Source organism: Phacochoerus africanus, chromosome 15, assembly GCF_016906955.1.
Source record: "Phacochoerus africanus isolate WHEZ1 chromosome 15, ROS_Pafr_v1, whole genome shotgun sequence".
Lineage (NCBI taxonomy): Eukaryota > Metazoa > Chordata > Mammalia > Artiodactyla > Suidae > Phacochoerus > Phacochoerus africanus.
Window position 1 is genome coordinate 48380944 of NC_062558.1, and position 24300 is coordinate 48405243.

At 46.0% G+C, this 24300-nt stretch overlaps 1 protein-coding gene across 2 annotated transcripts in view; it reads left to right on the forward strand.

Annotated features, from left to right (window-relative positions):
• Window positions 1–24300, forward strand: part of SFI1 (SFI1 centrin binding protein) — a 92628-nt gene that overhangs the window by 49899 nt on the left and 18429 nt on the right. For both annotated transcript variants that reach the window (XM_047762173.1, XM_047762174.1), the window contains 7 exons: window positions 4148–4304; window positions 5990–6151; window positions 8378–8448; window positions 9402–9494; window positions 12086–12183; window positions 13545–13611; window positions 17568–17698. In XM_047762173.1, coding sequence (XP_047618129.1) covers window positions 4148–4304; window positions 5990–6151; window positions 8378–8448; window positions 9402–9494; window positions 12086–12183; window positions 13545–13611; window positions 17568–17698 — 779 coding nt within the window. The remainder of the gene's footprint in view (window positions 1–4147; window positions 4305–5989; window positions 6152–8377; window positions 8449–9401; window positions 9495–12085; window positions 12184–13544; window positions 13612–17567; window positions 17699–24300) is intronic.

A 24300-nucleotide genomic window follows, 5' to 3' on the forward strand; every position in this document is an offset into this window, starting at 1 on the left:
TACCTCTATTACAGAGCAAGATCCCATTTGTTCATGGGTCCATTCTGGGCTCTCTGTTTCATTAGTCTGCTTGTCTGTCTCTGAGCCAAAACCATACTGTTTTAATTATGATTTGATGAAGGAGGTAAGAAATAGCAAAGGTTCTCTAGTCAGGCTGCCCAAGTGGAAGTTCTGCACCATCACCTACTAGTTTTGTGCCTCTGAATAAGTTATGTAATCTCCCTGTATCTTAGATGTCTTATCTGTAAGATAAGTGGTACCTACCTCATAGGATTGTTGATGATTGAGCAATGACACATATGATATGCTTAGAGCAGTGCTTGGAGTACGGAAATACTCAGTAGACGTTTATTACTGCTCTTGATCTTACTATATAGCTCTTAAGTCTTCATTATGGAAAGACATCTTTTTCTTCTATTTTTTGTCTTGGCTATTCATCTTTACTCCTTCTTATTAATTTTAGGATCAACTTGTCGAGTTCTATAACAAAGCCTACTAGAGTTTTTATTATAATATATTTCTAACACTTTTTACACTAGATTGGAGAAAACTGTCATGTTTATGATACTGAGTCATCCCATCCATGGACTTGATGTAGCTCGTGATATACTGATGAATGTGAAAGGGAGGGCAGGAAGGAGTAGGCCCTGAAGTAACAGGCAGGTGTAGCCTGTAAAGGCTTTGTCTCTTGTTCCAGGGGAGGGGGAAGATCCTGGCTTTGAGTGGAGGGTGATGTGGTCAGTCACACCTTCTTCCTGACAGGATTCCTCTGGTTCATTGTGTGCTGCCTTTTGCCGGAGAAAGGGATGGAGAGATAGGAGTGTGTGTGTTCTTATATTTTCAAGAAGAAACAGTAGAAAAATAAACCAGGAGTTCCTGTTGTAGCTCATTGTGTCAAGAACCCAACATAAGGAGTCTCCATGAGGATGTGGGTTTGATCTCTGGCCTCGCTCAGTGGGTTAAGGATCCAGCATTGCTATGAGCTGTGGTGTGGGCCACAAATGCAGCTTAGATCCAGCGTTGACATGGCTGTGGTGTAGGCCAGCAGCTGTAGCTCTGATTTGACCCCTAGCCTGGGAACTTCCATATGCCGCCAGTGTGGCCCTAAATAGAAAAAGGAAAGAAAAATCAAAAACTAATGAAAATTGGTTACCTATGGGGGAAGGGAAGGGACAGTGTGGATACAAAGTACTTCTGTGAATTTATTAAATTTGGAACCATGTAAATATCTTATATAATTGAAAAACTTATATTTTAAAAATTCCTATAATTTTAAAGTACCCCATAACAAACTTACATCAAGTTCGTAGCAGTGACCACACAGAGAAAGCAATTACTTCACATAACTTATATTTTGTTTTTTTTTGTCTTTTTAGGGCTGTACCCGCAGCATATGGAGGTTCCCCGGCTAGGGGTAGAATCAGAGCTGTAGCCACCGGCCTACACCACAGCCACAGCAACGCCAGATCCTTAACCCACTGAGCGAGGCCAGGGATCGAACCCACAACCTCGTGGTTCCTAGTTGGATTTGTTTCTGCTGCGCCACGACGGGAATTCCAGTGCAAGAGTTTTAGAATTAGAAAATCACTGTTTTGCCACCCCAGAAGAAATGGACCAGGGCAGCAATTTCCCATTGGAAAGACTATGGGGAAATAAATGTAAGGGAGGGATCAGACTGATGCTATCTGAAGCCACTGAATAGGCTTGATGTCACTACCACTGTGGCAGCCAAGCCAAGCACTATGTGAGGTAACAGGAGGTGCACTTGAAATGTGTTCTTGCCTCAAATTTGAACATGACTCCAACCAAGCTTAACATGAATCCATCAGTTCATTGGAAATATGGGGATCAGAGGGAGGTGTTAAAGATGCCTGGAGCTGCGCCTGCCAGGTGAAAACATGGGAACACAACAGGAACAGAGGGGAGGGCCGGGTGTCCTGGGGGCAAGATAAGGCAGGCGTGATGGGCTACGTCAGATGCTTCTGGCAGGCCTGGGAAGGTGAGGACTGAGATCTGACCTTTGGATTGAGCAACGTGGAAGTCCTAGATGCCTTCGATAAGAGCTCGCTCAGTGAGTGCAGTGGGGAGAGGGTTCAAGAAAACCTGCTTGGGAGAAGAAAAATTAGGAAGCAGCTCTTTGGAGGAGTTTGGAAAGAAAAGGAAAGCACTTGAATGTTAGCCGGGTGTCAAAGTGTGGTCTAGAGTTGTTGGTTTGAGGATCACTGATTTTATTCTCTTTAGGAAGTATTTGTGTGACAGTGATCTTTTACCCCCCAATTTTTTTGTGTGTGTGTGCTTTTTAGGGCTGCACCCCCAGCATATGGAGGTTCCCAGGCTAGGTGTCAAATTGGAGCTACAGCTGCTGGCCTACACCACAGCCATAGCAACACAGGATCCAAGCCGAGTCTTCCACCTACACCACAGCTCACGGCAACGCCAGATCCTTAACCCACTGAGCGAGGCCAGGAATGGAACCCACAATCTCATCATTCCTAGTTGGATTTGTTTCCGCTGCACCACGATGGGAACTCCCCCCCTCCCAACCCCACCTTTTTAATTTTGGCAAGTACCAAATCATGGAAAATGTGGATACTGGGTTCTTTTCACTAGTTTAACTCATTGTTAACAGCTTGCTACATTTGCTTTCTCTCAAGTATATCAGTGTATTTCTTATATTTTCTGAGTTGCTTTAAAGTTGCAAACACTGGAGTTCTCTTTTGGTATAGTGGGCTAAGGCTCTGGCATTGTCACTGCAGTGGCTCCGATTCAATCCCTGGCCTGGAAACTTCTGCGTGACAAGGGCACGGCCAAAAAATAAAGTTGCAGACATAAAGTTTACCCTAAATACTTTAGCTTGTGTCTCCTAAAAATAAGGATGTTCTCCTATGTAGCTATAATATCACTGTCATATCTAAGAAATTTATATTGATACAGTAATGCCTGAAATACAGTTCATATTTCAGCTGTGTATCGTTGCTCTTTTAGTCTCAGGTCTAGGGTCCAGTCATACGTCACCTATTGCTTTTGGTTGTCACACCCCAAAGGGATTTTGGGGGGGGATAAGAGAAATAGGGCTGTGATGATTGTTGTACAACTATAAATGTAATAAAATTCATTGAGTAAAACAAACAACAAAAAACCAGTATTAGACCCAAACTCAAAAAGGAAAGAAGTGAGCGAGAGAAATAATAGCACATTTGAATACTGATTTTTAAAAAATCTATCAGAGAGTGAGAACTGATGATGCACAAAGGAGTGGGGGGACTTGCCAGAGTGATAGACTTGAGGTGGTGAGAGAAGATGGGCAGTATCCATAGCAAGGGTGACCTATGATGGGGGCATGGACCGTTTATCCAGAGCAGTAGGAGAGAAGGCAGAGCCTGTGGGCAGGTGGATAAATATGGATCTGGGGAAAATTGTCTTTAGATGCTCTTATTTTCTTGGTGCAATAGGAAGAGAGAGGAAGGAAAGAGGTATTATAGGTTTAAGAAAAGAAGGTGTGAAGTCATCTGTGACAGCCATGCGTATTACTGGGCGTGTACAAAGACTTTCTCAAGGGTGCATATTTGTGGATTGTCTTAAGGGAATCCTTTGCAGACCCTCAATTTCCGTAGGTGCACTTCCTGGCAATTTGCATGCCTGAGAAAGGGCCTCTTGACAATATGCTTCCTCCCACTTTGGAAGAAAAAGCAAACCCTCACCTGTCCCAAATCTGAATTAATGATAGCACCCCTTGGGTTGTCCCTGCATCTTGTCTACTCATTGATTTTATTTGTTATTCCTATTTTTTCTTCTTTTTTTGGGGGGTGGGGGGTTGGGATGGGGGAGCTGTGCTTCCAACATGCAGAAGTTCCCGGGCCAGAGATCAAACCTGACCCACAGCAGTGACAACACTGGATCCTTAAGTGCTAGGCCACCAGGGACCTCCTTCTTAATCCAGGAAAGAAATTATTTCTGGAAACAGAATGCCTTTCTTCAAGACCCTTTCACCCCAATCCTCATCACTTAACGGTGCCACCTGGGGCTCACCACTTCCTTGTTTCTAATTGTAGCTTTTCCAGTGTGCCTCCGTTTCTCTCCTCCCTCACCTGTACTTCCCCTCTGCTTTCCTGCTGCTCTTAATCATCGTCTCTGCTGTGCTTTCCAGGCGTGGTCACGGTGGCGGGAACAGCTCCTTCATGTCTGGAGGGAGAGACAGAAGGTGGTCTCTGCAGTTCAACACCACCAGTGCCAGCAGAAGTGGAGATTCCTGAAGGCCTGGCTTGAGTACCTGCATGTGCGTAGAGTGAAGAGACAGCGGAACGGTGAGTGGGAAGTCCTGGGCTCTGGGGACAGAGGGTCAGTCACAATTCCCATTCTCCTGCCGCCAGTGGTGCTAATTTAATGTGATTAATGTGATACACATAAAATTTTGTACCTTGCTTTTTTCCCCACACAACTGATTGATACTTTCCTGTGTCTTTAAGTGTTCTTCATACTTTTTTTTTTTTTGCCTTTTTGCCTTTTCTAGGGCTGCTCCAGTGGCAAATGGAGGTTTCCAGGCTAGGGGTCCAGTCGGAGCTGTAGCTGCCAGCCTACACCAGAGCTATAGCAACGCAGGATCTGAGCCGCGTCTGTAACCTATACCAGAGCTCACAGCAATGCCGGATCCTTAACCCACTGATCAAGGCCAGGGATCGAGCCCTCAACCTCATGGTTCCTAGTTGGATTCATTAACCACTGAGCCACGATGGGAACTCCCATTTTTTCCTTTAATAACTGTATTTTATAGGGTGGCTTACTTTAATCTATTTAGCCATTCTTCTAATAATAGATATCTGGATTGTTTCTGTTTGTCCCCAGTTATGCAGATGCATGTGATTTATGATCTCAATTTTTCTGAACACTGTTCTAATGGTTTAGTTTCCCCTCAAGAGTTCATAAGTAATGGTTCAATAGGTCATGGTCATTTGTACTTTTTGTACTTTGGTGTTTCTTGAGCCTACGCAGAAGTGGGCTGAGCACTGCACTGGCCACGGGGTTAGGCTCACCGATGTCCCCAAGGCCTCCCTGCAGGGTCTCCTGGGCTGCCTAGCAGTCTCGTGGGAGAGTGGATGTGTCTGTTCAAGAATAGTATAAGGGCCCAACTGTCTGGTTGCCCCAGCCTGGAAGGTGAAGCAAGAAGCTGTTTCATGATGAGCTATAGACTGACATGCCTCTGATTGTAGCATCTAATTCCAGGGTCAGTTCCCTTCCACTTCCTAGACTTAAGCTCATCAGGCCATCAGCTAATTATTCTGGAAAGGAGATGGAGCTGGCAGCCCGTAACAGCCTGGCTAAAAGCTCAAACAGGCTTTTGCCAGCATGTTAACCTAGTTGTTGGTTCCTCATGTCCCATCCAGGAAACATTGGTGAAGAGGCAGAAGTACAATGGAGTCTTCTTTAAAAACAGTAGTCTGGAGTTTCCGTCGTGGCACAGTGGTTAACAAATCCAACTAGGAACCATGAGGTGGTGGGTTCGATCCCTGGCATTGCTCAGTGGGTTAAGGATTCAGCGTTGCCATGAGCGGTGGTGTAGGTCATAGAAGCGGCTCAGATCCTGCGTTGCTGTGTCTCTGGCATAGGCTGATGGCTACAGCTCCACTTTGACCCCCAGCCTGGGAATCTCCATATGCCACAGGTGTGGCCTTAGACAGACAGACAGACAGACAGACACACACACACACACACATGGAAAGAAAAAAACAGCAAGTCCCCATTCCTGTTCATCAGTACTTGACTCAGAGCCTCAGCCCTTTGATAGAACCCTTTTCTCTTTCCTAGGAGAGAAGAGATATAGCTAAGGGATTCCTAATAACCCTCCTGTGTTTAAAAATCTGTTCTTCTAACATTCTTGTGTCCTCAAATCCCTGCTGCCTGCCAGTAGTGGGTTTCAGCCTGTACGAAAGATGCTTCCATCTTGTTGCCCAGCCCAGAGTGGGCAGCACTTAAGCCATTTTCTCTGTTGCAGCGGTGGCTGAGCGATTTCACTACGTCACTGTGCTCCAGACGCACTTCTGTGATTGGCAGTGGGCCTGGGAGCGGAGGCAGAGCTTGTACGCTCACCAGGCTCGGGTGAAGGGGCTGGCCAGGAGGATGGCGCTGCGCAGGGCCTTTACGCACTGGAAACACTGTATCCTTTTCACCAGCCAGCCCTGTCCATCACCTCAGCCAGAGCAGCAAGAACCCAGCAGCCTGTACGACAAGGGGCAGGAGATACATGGGGAAGAGTTAGCCAATAGCTTAAGACAGTCCTGATTTTGTTGACTCCTTTTTAAAGCTTTCTGTTTCATTGGGAATATTCATGCAGAAAAGTGCACGTAACATACATTTATAAAGAATAGTAGTAAAATGAACACAACTCAGAAAATAGCACATTGCTCACACTGCGGTCTGCTCCTCCCTGACAGCAGTCCCTTTCCTCCCCCTCAGGGTCATTCCCTCCATCCTGATTTTGTTATCATTTCATTGCTTTTTTCTACCCATTAGATGGTGGAAATGGCCATGGCCATTTCTGCTTTGGGAATGTGTTTCATTTTATTTCTGTTTTAGAAATGGCCCTCCCGTGAGTATCCTAGCTTCCGTTCCACTGAGCTGTTACTGTGTGCAGACACTATGCATTATCTCTTTAACCCTCAGAGCAACCCTTTGGAGTGGGTATCACCATCTCTGTATGACAGGTGAGAAAACAGATCCGGAGGCTAAGTGATTTTCAGCCTCATTGGCTGAGCCAGGATTTTTTATCCCAGGCCTTTGACTCCTGCACATCTTCCTAATCCCTGCCCCCACCACAGTATGTGCCCAGGTGCAGGATTTGAATAACCTTGGCTGTTCACCCACATGTTTATTTGTTCATCAAACTTTTTTTAAAATTTTTTTTTAATGTTTTATCTTTTTAAGGGCCACACCTGCAGCATATGGAAGTTCCCAGGCCAGGGGTCCTGTGGAGCTGCAGCTGCCAGCCTAGGCCATAGCCACTGCAATGCTGCAGCAGAGCCACATCTGTGACCTCGGCCACAGCTCATGACAGTGCCAGATCCTTATCCCACTGAGCGGGCCCCAGGATTGAACCTACATCCTCATGGATACTATGTTGGGTTCTTAACCCACTGAGCCACAATGGGAGCTCATATTCATTGAATTCTTGCTCTTTTTTAAACTCCTCCCTGAGTCCTGGAATATAGGAAAACTTAGATACTAAGAGTTGCTCCTGGTCTAGTGGGGAAAGTAGATGTGAAAATCAGTCTTTGTAATGTGGTGTGATAAGTGTGATCATAAAGGTTTGTAGCACATTCTGCCAAAGCTATTGTGGAGACGTAACCAGGGAGGTGATGCTTAAGCTGAATTTAAACTTTAGGGAGGACGCACTTTCCCGGTAGGGAAGTCAGGAGGGGCATTTACACCAGTGTAGGTGAGGGAGCGCATCCAGGGGTGGCGCTGGGAGTCTGCAGTGAGTTATGAGGCATGGAGGGCAGCAGAGAAGGGCGGGTAGGTTCAGGCTGGGGACTGGCTCTTAGGGCCCTTGTGTGCGGTGGTCAGGAATCCCTTAGTCCCACTGGCACTGCGGAGCCTCTGCAGGTTTTTTCAGAAGAGAAGTGATGCAGCAGAGCTGTACCTAGAAAGGAGACAGCACAGTGATGGGAGCAAAGCTGGCACAGAGGGACCACGTGGGGTGGGACAGAGTAGGGGTGACCCAGGAGGGGAGCAGATGGACTTGGAAGCCAAAAAAGGAGGGAAAGTAACTCCAAGGGTTTATTAACTCAAACATCTGACTGGATTTTGATGCCAAAACAGAGAAAGCAGAAGGAGGAGCAGGTTCTGCTTAGATTTTGAAATGTTTACTCAGATTGATGGCAATTCATCCCACCCATTTTTGCCTTTCTCTTTTTTTTTTTTTTTTGTCTTTTTGCTATTTCTTTGGGCTGCTCCTGCAGCATATGGAGGTTCTCAGGCTAGGGGTCTAATTGGAGCTGTAGCCCCCGGCCTACGCCAGAGCCACAGCAACACAGGATCCGAGCCGCATCTGCAACCTACACCGCAGCTCACGGCAACGCCGGATCGTTAACCCACTGAGCAAGGGCAGGGACCGAACCCGCAACCTCATGGTTCCTGGTCGGATTCATTAACCACTGGGCCACGATGGGAACTCCCATTTTTGCCTCTCTTGAAATGGGCCTCAGAGGGTAGAAAGGCAAGCCAGCTGTTTGATGAATAACATGGTTCCCCTTCATCCGTACTTCCCTGGGTCATCAGGAGGTGATGGGGGCGGACACCAGCCTGCCTGGCATGCCCCTTACTTCCTGCAGCCGGGACCCTTTGGGTGGGTCACTTGTTGAGACGAGAGGCCTTAACTCAGCAGATGTGCTACTGTGTGCAGAAGCTGTCATCTGGAGGAAGGGGGCTGAGGAGCACCGCAGGCGCTGCTTGCTGGTAAGAGCTCCTGGGGGCCCAGCCCACATTGTGCTCTTCAACTGCATCTGGTTATGTGGTTAGCTTCCTCCATGAAGCCCTCCTTAATTGTCGGGTCTCTGTTCTCATTTTGGATCAGAGATGGTACTGGTGTGGGGTTCAAGGGGTTTGGGGCTGCAGAGGATCCTTAGAGGTAATCTAGTCCCGGGATTTTCTGCATGGCAGACCCCCTCGTTAATGGTGGAAGCCTAGTCTTTGAGTCCACCAACAAGGAGGAGCTGTGGGTGAAGCCAGGTCTGGGGAGTCATCCCTGCTCTCCCCACCCTCACCACACCAGGTGGCCATCAGGCACATTCAGGAGTCTTTGGGGGCCCACAGAGTATGATATGAAAGCCCCTTATTGTTCCTGTCTCAGAAAACAAGCCCAAGCTGTGGGGGAACAGGCTTTGCTTAGGCACACGGGAGGCATTTCTGATGTGCCTGGAACCAGCATGTCCCACCCGTACTTATCCTCCCCCCACCCCACCAAAGAGTCCTCTCTTCTGTTCTGCTCTTGCAAAACTGCATCTATAGTTGTGTAATGTACATGTTGATCTCACATGGTTAAAAAACCCATAGGCTAAAAGTCTGTCTTTTTTCTGAGAGGCAGAGTTGATGTTCTGACCTTCAACATCAAAGGTTTAGTGTTCCCATCTGGGTCACAGACCTCTCCTGGTCAGAGGTGAGGTGTGTTTGTTCCCGTGCAGTATCTGTGGACACCAGGAGTGGTCCCACCGCTGTTTATTAAGTGCCTACTGTGTGGGCCGACTCCTATCAGGCTCCTAGTTGACTGTCCAAGCAGAGAAAGGCTCCCAAGGACATGGAGCAGCTGTGAGCAGCCACGGCTAAGCCTCTTGCCAGCTTCTCGGGCACTGTCCTTGTTTTCACAAATACCGCTGATTGGTAACTGGTTGTGTCTGTTCTTCTTTTCACAGCATTTTTGCTTTAGAGCCTTGAAAGACAACGTGACCCGTGCCCACCTCCAGCGAATGAGGAGGAATCTCGCTCACCAGCAGCATCATGTCATGGTGAGGGTCTTCTTCTGTACTATGGCACCTCTCCTGATGGCCATGCCTTTTCTTATCTATTTGTGTATTTATTTTTGCTTTTTATGGCCACAGTTCAACATATGGAAATTCCCAGGCTAGGGGTTGAATGGGAACTGGCAGCCACAGCCACAGCAACACCAGAACTGAGCCGCATCTGCAACCTATGCCACAGTTCACAGCAATGCCGGACCCTGAAACTGCTAAGCAAGGCCAGGGATTGAACCCACATCCTCATGGATACTGGTCAGGTTTTTAATCCCCTAAGCCACAATGGGAACACCCTCTCTTTCTTTTTTAACAAGCATGCTTTGACATTTGTTCAGACCTTTAGACTCCTCTTAGTCTCCGTTTTCTTTAGTAATCCATGTCAGAGGATAGAGAAACTTTTGTTTTTCTCTTGTTTAATCCCAGTGTTTTATCAGTTTGCTAAGAAAACTGATAGTTGAACCAGAGCTCAGGGACCGTGCATTCCATCCTTGACCTCGGGAGTATACTTTTTAAATCTTGTGTTCCAGGAGGGCTTGGCTGTGTTTGCACTGGGAGTGTGATGTCTTCAGTGGTTAATTTACCTGAGGACAGCAAACATCCTATCTCTACTTATAGATCGTGCTTCTGGGTGTAGGAGAATGAGGTTCTAATTGTGAAAACATACAGAAAAATATAAAAAATAGTATAGTAAATGTCTACCTACCTTACCATCTAAATCAACAGTTGTTAATGTTTGCTTCTTTTTTTTCAAAGTAAATTACATTATGACACTGTACACCTAAACTTTGCAGTATACGTTGCCCAAAAGGAAGACCGTCTCCCTCTATCACCACAGTATCTTTATCATCTAACAAAATGAACAGTAATTCTCTAATATTATCCAATATCCAACCCATATGCAAATTTCCACAGTTGCCCCCAACATGTCTTGATAGCTGTTTCTTTTTTCAAACCAGGATCCAGTTAAAAATTGATTACTCACCACATTTGGTTTTGTCTCTTAAGATGCTTAATAACAGTTCCCTTCCCACTCCCACTTCTTTTGTTTAACATACTTATTTTTTAATTGTGGTAAAATACTCATAACAAAACTTATCATCTTAACCATTTTTTTTGTCTTTTTTTGCTATTTCTTGGGCTGCTCCCGCGGCATATGGAGGTTCCCAGGCTAGGGGTCGAATCGGAGCTGTAGCCACTGGCCTACGCCAGAGCCACAGCAACGCGGGATCCGAGCCGCGTCTGCAACCTACACCACAGCTCACGGCAACGCCGGATCGTTAACCCACTGAGCAAGGGCAGGGACCGAACCCGCAACCTCATGGTTCCTAATCGGATTCGTTAACCACTGCGCCACGACGGGAACTCCTTAACCATTTTTATGTATACAGTTAATGGCATTTCACATTACTGTGCAGCTATCACTGCCATCTAGCTCAAGAAGATTTTTTCAGAGTTCCCGTCGTGGCTCAGTGGTTAACGAACCCGACTAGTAACCATGAGGTTTTGGGTTCGATCCCTGGCCTCACTCAGCGTTGCCATGAGCTGTGTTGTAGGTTGCAGACATGACTCTGATCCTGAGTTTTGCTGTGGCTGTGGCGTAGGCCAGCGGCTACAGCTGTGATTCAACCCTAGGAACCTCCATATGCCGTGAGTGCGGCCCTAAAAAAAAAAGCCAAAAAAAAAACCTTTTTTTTTCATCTTGCAAAACTGAAGCACTGTGCATTAAACAGTAACTCCTATTATCTTCCTCCTCCTTCAGCCGCCAGCAGCCACCATTCTCCTTTCTGTCTCTGTGAATGTCTCTGTGAATTTCACTCTTCTAGGTACCTCAGATTTACAGTGTTTGCCCTTTTGTGACTGGCTTGTTTTACTTAGCATAATGTACACTTTTTTTTTTCCAGTCATGGCCACACCTGCAGCATATGGAAGTTCCTCTGCTAGGGGTTGAATCGAAGCTACAGCTACAGACGTATGGCACAGCCACAGCAACACAGGATCCAAGCCACCTCTGTGACCTTTGTCACAACTTGCAGCAAAGCTGAATTCTTAACCCACTAAGTGAGGCCAAGGATCAAACCCAAGTCCTCATAGATCCTAATTGGGTTCGTTACCACTGAGCCACAACAGGAACTCCTTTTTCCTTTTGATGTCATTTGATTTTCCTTTTTCCTTTGTAGCTCTTATAAACTAGAAATTAGATCTAAGGGTTTGATTAGATTGAAGTTAAACATTTTTTGGCAAGACTACTTCATAGGCAATAATGTATAAGAAGGTCAGTTTTAATTTCTAAAATGGCATTGTCTTCCATTAGGCCCAGATTAAGAATAGCTTCTTATCTCTGATTTCCATTGATGTGGAAGGTCCAGTTTTTTGCCTCTTATGTTGGCCCTGATTAGTTCCATATAGCTTAGCCGTAATTATTTTGCAAACCTGCCATAGGTCGGGTGCTCCAAGTTGAGGTAATTCCTGCTTGGGGGGTGCTTACTGTCTTTGGAGTTAAGGATTTCCAAACTAATGGGTCAGGAGAGAGCGTTTTACCTTTTCCTTTCATCAGCTTCCATTTCCTTCTTGTTTTGCTTCAGCTACTGCGCAGGTTCTGGAACGTCTGGCAGTCTCAGATCGAGCAGAGGGAGGAAAGAGAGCACCTCCCCTCCCTGTGTGCTGCCTGGGACCACTACAGGTGGGGACTGTGGCCTCCTCAGGCTCTGCACGGGCCTGTGGTGACAGACCTGTTGGTCTCCAGAAGCCCTTACTCACCCTTTCATGCCATAATGCAGATTCAGAAAGGCCCTGCTATAAACCAGTGGTCCCTGAGCCTGAGTTTTCCTTTTGGTTGTGAGATGGGAGGTAGAATGAGGATGTTTGTACTGGTGCTCGGCTACCACCGCCTCGGTTTTCAGGCATCCATGACATTCCATCTTGGAATTTATGTATCATTGGTGTTATAGAGATGGCCCAGGCAGGTGGGTGTTTGTGGCTTGGTCTTGGAGGGTGTAGAGAGTATCCTCAATTCTTTAATCATTCAGTTAGTATAAATAAATAAAAGCACCACAGGTCCCTGAAAAATATAGGAAAGAAGAAAGTGAAAAATAAGGCTACCTGGACCCCTTCCTCCAACCCTTTAGTCCTTAACATTTCCAAAAGAACCACCCACTGTTGCTTTCTTGCTACAAGAAATGTTCGCTGTTGGGAGTTCCCATCGTGGCGCAGTGGTTAACGAATCCGACTAGGAACCATGAGGTTGTGGGTTCAATCCCTGGCCTTGCTCAGTGGGTTAAGGATCCGGCATTGCCGTGAGCTGTGGTGTAGGTTGCAGATGCAGCTCGGATCTGGTGTTGCTGTGGCTCTGGTGTAGGCCAGCAGCTACAGCTCCGATTAGACCCCTAGCCTGGGAACCTCCACGTGCCACGGGTGCAGCCCTAGAAAAGGCAAAAAGACCAAAAAAAAAAAAAGAAAAAGAAATGTTCGCTATGTCCTCCCCTGATAGCATATTTAACTTAGTTTGCGTAGTTATAGGTTCAATTTTGGAGCACTTTTTAATGCATCAGTGAGAATCCCAATATTAACTGACAGTTTGGAGTTGTCAGGGTACATCGTTATTCTAAATCCTGATTTATAAAGTTGGCTGTGGTTCTCATTCTCAGTATCACTGTGTGAAAGCCTGTCACAGACCCAGGTGGTCCTCAACAGGCCCCAGAGTTCGGCCATAAAACCAGAAAGTTCAGGATATTTGGGGGATTGCATACATGCTACCTGAGTCCCAAAGACACCGTATTTGGTGGTCTATTTAGGTTTACAAGAAAGTTGTCACATGTGTTGGATCGAGGGGGCAAGCCACAGTCCAAAATCAAGGGTTGGCAGGTTTCATGTTAGACATGAGGTTCTTATTTCCCTCTCTCCTAGAATGAAACCCGTGGGGGCACCATTAACACTCAGGATGTACCTACACCCATATTGACCTGCCTGAAAGTCAAAATGAAATTTTAAAAACCTGAAACCTGAAAGTGAGAGGCAGTTACCTTGTTGTGTGTTTCATTTCAGAGTAACATTGCTACGCCAGTGTTTCAAGTCATGGTTACAGTACACCCGGAAGCGGCGGTCCCAGCAGGTATGGGGTTCTTCAGAGGAGAGAGCTCTGCTGCCTTGCACTCTTGGATCCACCTGCTTTAGAAAGATGCTTGGGGAGTTCCCGTTGTGGTGCAGTGGTTAACGAATCCGACTAGGAACCATGAGGTTGCAGGTTCGGTCCCTGCCCTTGCTCAGTGGGTTAACGATCCGGCGTTGCCGTGAGCTGTGGTGTAGGTTGCAGACGCGGCTCGGACCCCGTGTTGCTGTGGCTCTGGCGTAGGCCGGTGGCTACAACTCCGATTCGACCCCTAGCCTGGGAACCTCCATGTGCCACGGGAGCGGCCCAAGAAATAGCAAAAAGACAAAAAAAAAAAAAAAAGAAAGATGCTTGGAAAAGGCCTGTGCCAAGGGGTCTGGTGTTCTGATTTGGAAGAGAGGATGCTGTGAAAAGCTCAGATATGTCTCCCAGCCCCCTCCAGTGATGTCAGTCTCCATAACTCCTCTTCCTTCATCTGTTTTGAAAATGCGGCTTCTCTCTGCAGGTGGTGAGCCTATCAGCCATTCCATTCACATCTTTGCCCAAATCATTGCCTGTATCACTCAGCCAGCCCCTCACCCAGTGGGACCTTCGGGAGATGTTGGGGAAGGTGCAGAGCTTTAGTGCTGTGTCCCAGGGTGGCAGGAGGAGGTGGGGTCAGGCTGGCAGATTAGTGAGGGCAGGTTGAGAAAGATGGATTCAACTCCATTTGAGAAACTTAGCCACTTTTGCCTCAGACCCCATGCTAAGCACTGAGGAGACAGCTGTGATGCAAGCAAATGAAATTCCTGCTCTCACAGGGCATGTAGTTTAGCTCCAGGGTGGCTCTGATGATGAGGGGTTCTTGCCTAGAGTCCTGAGCCCAGGATGTCAGGCCCCGTTCAGGCTCAGGAATGAATGATGGCTGATGTTGTCTGCAAGGGCTGGCTGGCAGTGGCAGTGGTGCTATATGGCCTCTGGCCATCCCTGTGGTGAAACAAACCCAGCTCCTGCCCCGTGTTTTGTGCTGCCCCTGCACCCCTCCTCTATCTGCCACTTGCTGGAGTCTTAACACCTAAAACCTAAAGAGTTTGTTGGGTTCCTCATAGTTTGGGGAGGCATACAAACTCCTTGGGGGGCTGGTCCTGTCTACTCCTCTCCCCGTTCCTGTTCCCATTCTGCCCCTTCAGTGCTGCATGCCAGCCAGGCCTTTCCTGGACATGCTCCTGTGCCCAGTGCTCCAGTGGCCCTTCAGCTCAGGTGTTACCCCTTCTGGCTGCCCTACCCTGCATGCAGCCCTCTCAGCCTGTCCATCTCATGTTGTTTGCTGGTCTCCACCCTGCCAGCTGTGGGCTCCTTGAGGGCACAGCCTCCCGCCTGTCTCCAGTCCTGAGCTGTTGGCAGAGGGTGGGTGCTGACTCAGGTTTGGACGAGTGAATGAGCAAACATGAGCTACTGGGAATTGCTTTGGAGTTTCCCTCAGGATCGCCTCAGGTCTTGGTGTTTGGACTCACCTGGGGATGCCTTTTTGTGTGTGTGTCACCTTTGCTTTCCACACCTAGAAAATGCTTAGAATTGGTGTCTACCTTTTGATTATGTGGCTGTTTGAGAAAGGACATTGCCACTGGGTCTCTCAAGTTCATTTAACGCAAGCTCAACAGAATGTAAAGAAAGAGCTGTTTTGTGAGTGCCTGAGTTGAAAGGTTGTATTTATTCAAGGTGGAAGAGAAGCAAAGGGTATCTTTTTGGTCCTCCCTGTAAAAAGGGTGCTCCTTGACCCTGGGGCCCAGCACTGGTAGAAGGTCAGAGGTCAGAGTCCTTATCTCTCAGGCTCTAGCACAGTGGAGGGGCTAAAAAATAATAAGAGCCCTGTTTAGTTGCTGGGTTTTTTTTTAATCTTTAGCTAACAATCTGAATGCGTTTTGCTTAGATATCCAAGGAGCACATGCATTCTTTCTATTTCAGGAAAAGATAAAAATATGATTTATTGTGGGTTTCTTCCTTTTTAAAAAGCAGTATATAAAGAATGGCAAAAATGTTTGCCAATTGTTGAAGCTGGATGATAAGTTTGTGGGCATTGATTATGCTGCTACTTCTCCTCTTGTTTGAAAATGCCCATAAGCAATATGTAGACATCATAGAAAATTTGAAAACTCTAGGAAGACATAAAAAAGAAAAATGTTAAAACACCCATAATTCTGCCTCTTAAGATGACATTTGATGAGTAAACCTGGTATATTTTTCCCCCCTCTGTGTGGTTAGGAATGTGTGCACCCATATACCACACACACACACACACACACACACACACACACACACTCACACACACACACACTCACACTCACACACTACAGAGGCAAGCTGTTTGGTTTTCAATTGCTCCATAGAAAATCCTCCCAAGCTTGGTGGCTTATTACAACAACCACCATTTGGAGTTCCCTGATCCTCTAACAGGTTAAGGATCTGGCATTGTGACTGCAGTGACTCAGGTTGCTGCTGTGGCGACAGGTTCTATCCCTGGCCTGGGAACTTCCACATGCTGTGCGTGTGGCCAAAAAAAAACCCCACAATTTTATTATGCTTAAGGATTCTATGGGTCAGACTGATAACAGGACATAGCAAGGATGGCTGGTCTCTGCTTTGTGATTACTGGGGCCTCTGCTGGGAAGATTCTGATGGCAGAGGATTGGCATCTTCTAGAAGTTTCTTCATCACATGTCTGGTTCCTGGGCTGGCATGGCTTAAAGACTGGGCTCCACTGTTGACCGGGCCCCCTTAGGACCTCTCTAGGAGGCATGGGCTTCCTTGCATTATGGCGGCCTCCATGTCATCCGGCCACCCGGGTTGCAGCCCTAGGCTCCAAAAGCGAGTGTTTCAGTGAACAAGACAGACTCATATGGCCCTTCATGATCCAGCCTGGGAGTCACTTAGAGTTGCTTTCACCATACTCTCACAGTCAGAGTAGTCACTGCCCACCCAGATTCAAGGGAAGCAGAAGCAACAAATATGCAGTCCTGTTTAAAAAACCACACATCTTTATTGCTTCCCCCGAAAGTTTTAGATCATGGAGGTATATATATTCTTTGATCAGTTATCTGTCTTTCTACTGATGTATTGGTGAAATAATAGTAGCCGTTTATAATTGCATAAAAAGTTAAAGACTCTGTATTACAAGTAAACATTAAAAACAAAATCAGAAGATATATTCCACGATAGGAAAAATATTGATAACACACATGATGAAGAACTAATAAATTTGAGGTTCAATTGAAAGACATAAAAAAGAAAAGACCCGGGAGTTCCCATCATGGCACAGTGGTTAACGAATCCGACTAGGAACCATAAGGTTGAGGGTTTGGTCCCTGCCCTTGCTCAGTGGGTTAACGATCCGGCGTTGCCGTGAGCTGTGGTGTAGGTTACAGATGCGGCTCGGATCCTGTGTTGCTGTGGCTGTGGCGTAGGCCGGTGGCTGCAGCTCCGATTCGACTCCTAGCCTGGGAACCACCATGTGCCGTGGGAGCGGCCCAAGAAATAGCAAAAAGACAAAAAAAAAAAAAGAAAAGAACCAAGTTAGGAGTTTAATCGGAGCCGCAGCTGCTGGTCTACACCACAGCCACAGCAACGTGGAATCCAAGCCACATCTGAGACCTACACCATAGCTTTGTGTGGCAATGCCAGATCCTTAACCCACTGAGCAAGGCCAGGAATTGAACCCACATCCTCATGGATATTAGGTTCATTACTGCTGAGCCACAAAGGGAACTCCTCCAACTCCAATTTTAACTAAAGTGAAAATTTTTTCACCTGTCATATTTCATTTTTCACTTATATTGGCAAACATTTAAAATAATGATTTTTATTTTTAAAAAAATTTTTGTGTAGGAAGCAACTCTCCCTCAAGGGTATGACCCTGATGAAAGGTTGTTTTTTTTTTTTTTAATATAAAATACAAATAAAGGTCATTCATTATTTTGCTTTAGCTGTTGCAGGCCCGAGCTGACAGTCACTTCCAGCAGAAAGCCCTGCCTGCAGCCTTCCAGGCATGGAGGAGACTCTGGCAGTGGCGCCAGCAGGAGCAAGTCCTCAGTGCAAGAGCCATGTGCTTCCACAGGTAGGCTGGGTGGCTCTTCTCTGTGCTGGGCCAGCATCTCAGGTCTAATTTTTCTAATTCTGCTGCCCACGCAGCCATTTGCATTTGTTTCTCAGTCTGCAAGTCCCTTGGGCCCTGGTTCTTCCTGGATTTTTGGTAATGTGGGTTCATTGATCTCACCTAGCGGGAAAAGACAGCCAGCCTTTCCCCTGGGAAGCCGTTTGTCCATTTGTCTAGCAAGTGCTTTCAGATGAACCCAGGCTTTGTGCCCCTTCCCCCAGGGCAAACCGCAGTCAGCTGCTTATAGCCGCCCATTAGCTTTCTGGATCAGAGTGTGGTTGGACCTCGTATCACCTTGGCGGGCTTTCATGAGTGTGATTTCCCCGAAATGCCGGGTTCCTATTCTGCCAGACCTGGCTTTTTGAAGTCTTGTAATGATCATTGTCAACAAGGTCAGGATAGGTAGAGGGCAGAGCTCCATCCTTCTAGCTCCCACAGGGGCAAACTTGCCCATAGCAGGTCCTTGCTACCTGTTGGTGGAACGTCATGAAGAGATTATTAATGACTGACTCTGTGTCAGCCACTGTGGTGGGTGTGGTATGATGGCAGAAAGGAACTATTAGACACTCATTCACCTGTGACATCATCTTCACTAATAGTTCCCTTCTTGCAGCAGTCCTAAGAAAACAGGTTCAAAAGCATAAATGACTCACCCGTGTCACAGCCAGGGTTCACTTGGGCCTCCCTGATTCCAGAGTCCAGGTGCTTACTCCTGGACCAAGAGGAAGCTCTTTTTGATGATTTGATATTAACTTTATGTCTTTGTGAGAAGTACTGATAGACAGGGAGCAACTGAAGAAAATAGACCCCTGTGTCCCCAGTGGTGTCAGCACAGGTTCTTCTAGAGCTCACAGCTGGTGGAAGCACCTAGGGGGCCAAGTGTGGACGGCGGGAGGGGGTGGAATGAGGAGGGCCAGACCCAGGGCTGCTCCCTCCTAAGAGAAGATAATAGACAGGTGTCTCGGTAGGTGTCTGGAACTAGTAAAGTGACATAGTTTCGCAGATTTCCCTGAGGACAATGTACATTAACGTAGGACAGAGAAACATGGAAGAGGGACGTGCTTTGGGAGAAGAAGTTGCAGTGATCCTGGCTTTGGAAGGCTCTGGATGCTTGTTTGAGAGGATCGGAACTCAGTTCCTTAGCACAGAGACCAGAAGATGTTTTTAGGGGGCAGCCAGGAGGAAAAGAGGCAGACGTGGGGCTAGCACTTACCTCTGCCCCTTCCCCTGCAGAGAGCGGCTCCCTTTCCTCCATTCCTGTATCCAAGGCTAGTGTGAGACTCATTGAAAAACAGCTTCACTACTGAAAACACATATGTACACACCCCTTCATTACAAATGAGGTCATGCTTGTTTCAGTTGCTTTTTTGTGTTTTGGCATGTTGTGGGGACCAGAAATTGGGGATATCTTCAAAGTAGCCAAGAGGAGCTCCCGAAGGGGCTTTTGTTGGGGGGAAGGCTTGGGTGGTTTCAGAACAGGGAGTGGTAGCACCAGGGCATGAAGATGTGAAGACTAGCGAAGTCCTGGACTGTGGATATTTCCCTGCTCGTGTGTAGCTGGGTCTTTTTAGAAAACTTAGTTTTTCAGGTTCCCACCTTCCTGGTTCACAAGAAGGTAGAGTGATTGAGAACCTGGCTGAGAAGCAGATGGGCCCAGAGTTCAGATCCTTGCTCTGTACCTGCCAGCTCTGACCCAGGTCTCTCTGAGCCTCAGTTTCCTCAAGTGTAAAATGGAGATGACTTGACAATAGCATCTCCCAGGGTTGTCATGAAAACTAAGTGGGATAATCCATGTAAAGTACAATCAGAGCACAAAAGCCCAGCACAAAATATTAACTGTCCCTGGACCCCTAGAATTGATTTGTGACTCTTAGAGTAAATTAATATCTATAGATTTAGTTTGGAGTTTAGTAAATCAGAGTTCTGAATAAATGCGTATGCTCTATCTTTCCTTAATTCTTAGGGACTTTTTAAAAAATAGGAATACAGGGAGTTCCCATGGTGGCTCAGCGGAAACGAATCTGACTAGCATCCGTGAGGACTTAGGTTCAATCCCTGGCCTCACTCAGTGGATTAAGGATATGACATTGCTGTGAGCTGTGGTGTAGGTCACAGATGTGGCTTGGATCTGGTGTTGGTGTTGCTGTGGCTGTGATGTAGGCCAGCCGGCTACAGCTCTGATTCGACCCCTAGCCTGGGAATCTCCATATGCCATGGGTGCAGCCCTAAAAAGACCAAAAAAAAAAAATTTTTTTTTAATTAAAAATATGTATGCAAAACAAAAAAAGCAAGGAGTTTCCTGGTGGCCTAGTGGGTTAAAGGTTTGGCATTGTCAATCTGTGACTCAGGCTTGATCACTGGCCTAGGAATTTCCATATGCCATGGGCATGGTCAGAAAAAATAGGAGTATGGATAGAATTTATGGTGGAATCTCATAAATTATGACTAAAAATAGCAGTTTATTAACCCACCAATGAAATATTATACTGAGAATGAGACAAGACTGATTTGCCTTTTTTTTTACAAAAAATTGAGGTAAAATTTACATACAGTGAAAGGTACAAATGTTAAGTAAACAGTTTGGTGAGTTTTTACAAATTACATCCCTGGGTAATCAACACCTCAGTCAAGACAGAGAACATTTCCATCACCTAAAAAGTTCCTATCCCCCATAAACAGCCACTGTTCTGATTTTTGCCATTCTTGGTTAATTTTGCGTGTTTATGAACTTGGTTCAGTGGGATCATGCTGTACAAGATCTGTTGTGTCTGTGAGTCTTTTAAAGTTCAGCATAATGTTTTTGAGATTGAGCCAGGTTGTCACTTGTATCAGTTGCTATTTTTTATTTGCTAGGTTGTATTCTACTGTATGAATCTAAGACAGTATTATTACTGTTTTTTTTTTTTAGGGCCACACTTGCAGCATATGGAAGTTCCCAGGCTTGGGGTCAAATCAGAGCTGCAGCTGCCGGCCGACACCACAGCCACAACAGCTCGGGATCTGAGCCGTGCTTGCAACTCACACCACAGCTCAAGCAATGCTGGATCCTTAACCCACTGAACAAGGTCAGGGATCAGACCGGCATTCTCATGGATACTAGTCAGGTTTGTTACCGCTGAGCCATAACAGGACTCCCTCTAAGACAGTATTTTGATCCATTTTAACAATAGGAGTTGGTTCCAGTTGGAGGCCGTTATGCATAAAGCCACTGTGAACATTTGTTTTAGTGGAATAGTGGTGTCTCTTGGGTAGACACCTGGAAGTAGACTTCTGCATCAGAGGGTGGGCATCTGCTTAATCTTACAGGCTGTTGCATCATTTTATGCTCCCGCCAGCAAATCTGAGAATTCTAGTTGCTCCACATACTCACCAACATGTGTTTTTGACAGTGTTTTCATTTTTTTATTTTTTGGTATTTTTTATGTCTTTTTTTTTTTTTGGTCTGTTTGCCTTTTCTAGGGCCGCTCCCGCAGCATATGGAGGTTCCCAGGCTAGGGGTCCAATCAGAGCTATAGCTGCCGGCATACGCCAGAGCCACAGCAACACGGGATCCGAGCTGCGTCTTCAGTCTACACCACAGCTCATGGCAACGGGGGATCCTTAACCCACTGAGCGAGGCCAGGGATCGAACCCTCAACCTCATGGTTCCTAGTCGGATTTCTTAACCACTGTGCCACGACGAGAACTCCTTGACAGTCTTTCTACATTTGTATTGAAATGTAGTTGGTTTACAGCGTTGTATTAGTTTCAGGTGTACAGTTGACCATCTTTTTAATTAGCCATTTTGGTGAGTGTGGAGTGCTGTCTCATTTTCCTGACAGCTAATGTTGTCCCGCATTTCTTTAAAGCCAAACCAGCCAGGAACAAGAGCCTGCCTAGTTTGGCCAGGTCAGAATTCAGAGGAACTCTGGCATGCTACTCTACCTAAGTGAAGGGAATGTGTAACCTTTGGGCTCCCATGGAAGGATTCTGAGAGAAGCAAGGGTCGGTTTTGGATTGAGTGCAAGATGAGGAGGGATGAGAAGCGGGGGTTCCCTAGGGAGTGCTGTCATAGCACCTCAGGAGTGAATGGAAATGGCAAAGCTTGTCTGGGGCCTCGATGAGGAAGCAGTGATGCTCAAAGAGGGGTTGCATGTGACATATACAAGTGTGCATGACCTTGGAAAAGACTGTTTCCTTGCAGTTGGCTTTATCTGTCTGTCCTCTAGATTTGATGAAAGGTAGAGCTGTTTACGCTTTTGAGTCTGAGCTGATTTTCATTCTTTGAATACCAGACAGGTTTTGACCCTTTAAGCCTTTACTGTGTGCCCGTTGACCATTTTATATCTTTTGTGACATATCTGTTCAACAGTGTTTTTCTGAACTTTTTACAAAATTGGGTTATATGTCTTTTTAAAATTACTATTCATTTGTAAAAGTTTTTAAAAGATATTCTTTCTTCCCTTGTGATGGAACATGATAGAGGATAATGTGAGAAAAAGAATGTGTGTGTGTGTGTGTATGAATGACTGGTTCACTTTGCTGTACAGAAGAAATTGACAGAACATGTAAATCAACTAATAGAACAACTAATAGAAAAAATAAAAACTTTAAAAAATAAATAAAAATAGAGATAATAATCATAAAAAATAAAAAATCTAAAAAATATGTATTCTGGATACAAGTCCTTTATTCAAATGTGTATTGAATTTTTTTTTTTTTTCTTTTTCTAGGGCCTCAACCGCAGCATATGGAGGTTCCCAGTTTAGGGGTCCAATCGGAGCTGTTTCTGCCGGCCTACACCAGAGCCACAGCAACGCCAGATCCAAGCCGTGTCTGTGACCTACACCGCAGCTCACGGCAACACTGGATCCTTAACCCACTGAGGGAGGCCAGGGATCGAACCTGCAATCTCATGGTTCCTAGTCAGATTTGTTAACCACTGAGCCACAATGGGAACTCCCTGAAAATATTTTCTTGTAGTATATGATTTGCTTTTTAATTTTCTAACAGTGTTTTTTTTTTTAATTCAGAGCAAAGCAGGCAGTTATATACTGAAATGAATTAACGGTATTTTTTTTTTTTTTTTGATGAGCAGAAGTATTTAATTTCAATTAAGTCCAATTCATCAATTTTTTTTCCTTTTTTTTTTGGCCTTATATGCATGGCATTTGGAAATTTTCAAGCCAGGGATCGAATCCCAGCTGGAGCTGTGACCTTCACCGCAGCTGCAGCAATGCCAGATCTTCAACTCACTGTGCTCAAACCAGTGCCTCCAAAGAGAAAAGCCAGATCATTAGCCCACTGCGCCACAGCAGGAATTCCATTTCATCGTTTTTTTTTTTTTAGGGCTGCACCCACAGCATATTGAGGTTCCCAGGCTAGGGGTCTAATCAGAGCTGCAGCTGCCGGCCTATGCCACAGCCACAGCCACAGCAAAGCTGGATCCTTAACCCACAGAGCGAGGCCAGGAATGGAACCCTCATCCTCATGGATCCTAGTTGGGTTCATTAACCGCTGAGCCGCAAAGGGAACTCCAATTATTTTCTTTTTTGATTAGTGATTTGGAGGTTCTCTTTGAGGCATGATTTGCTTACTCCAAGATCTCAAAAGATATTTTCCTACATTTTCTCTGGAAGCTTTGCAGTTAAAGCGTTTACCTTTAGGTCTGTGATCAAGTTGAATTTTTTCAGTATATGGTCTGAGGTAGGAGTCAAAGTTTTGTTTTGTTTTGTTTTCCTATCTGTTCTTCAGTTTTTCTCCAGCACTATTTATTGAAAAGACTTTCATTTCCCACATTGAATTGCCTTGGCACCATTGTTGAAAATCAGTTGACCTATAAGTTTGTGTCTATTTCTCGACTTTCTCTTCTGTTTCATATATCCATTTGTTTATCTTATGCCATTAGCATACTATCTTGATTACTATCTTTATAACAACTGTTTTTTGTTTTTTTTTTTGCTTTTTAGGGCCGAACCCGAAGCATATGGAGGTTCCCAGGCTAGGGGTCTAAATGGAGCTGCAGCTGCCAGCCTACACCACAGCCACAGCAACGCCAGGTCCTAGCCGTGTCTGCAACCTACATCACAGCTCACAGCAATACCAAATTCTTAACCCACTAAGCAAGGCCAGGGATTGAACCCACAACCTCATTGTTCCTAGTCAGATTCTTTTCCGATGGGCCACAATGGAAACTCCTCTTTTTTTTTTTGTCTTTTTGCTATTTCTTGGGCCGCTCCCGCGGCATATGGAGGTTCCCAGGCTAGGGGTCGAATCGGAGCTGTAGCCACCAGCCTACGCCAGAGCCACAGCAACGCGGGATCCAAGCCGCGTCTGCAACCTACACCACAGCTCACGGCAACGCCGGATCCTTAACCCACTGAGCAAGGGCAGGGACCGAACCCGCAACCTCATGGTTCCTAGTCGGATTTGTTAACTACTGCGCCACGACGGGAACTCCGGGAACTCCTCTTTATAGCAACTTTTGAAGTCAGTTTATTCCTCCTAAGATTTTGTTTGGGATCACATTGAATCTGTATAGATTAATTTGGGAAGGATTGGATCACTTAACCATGCAGAGACTT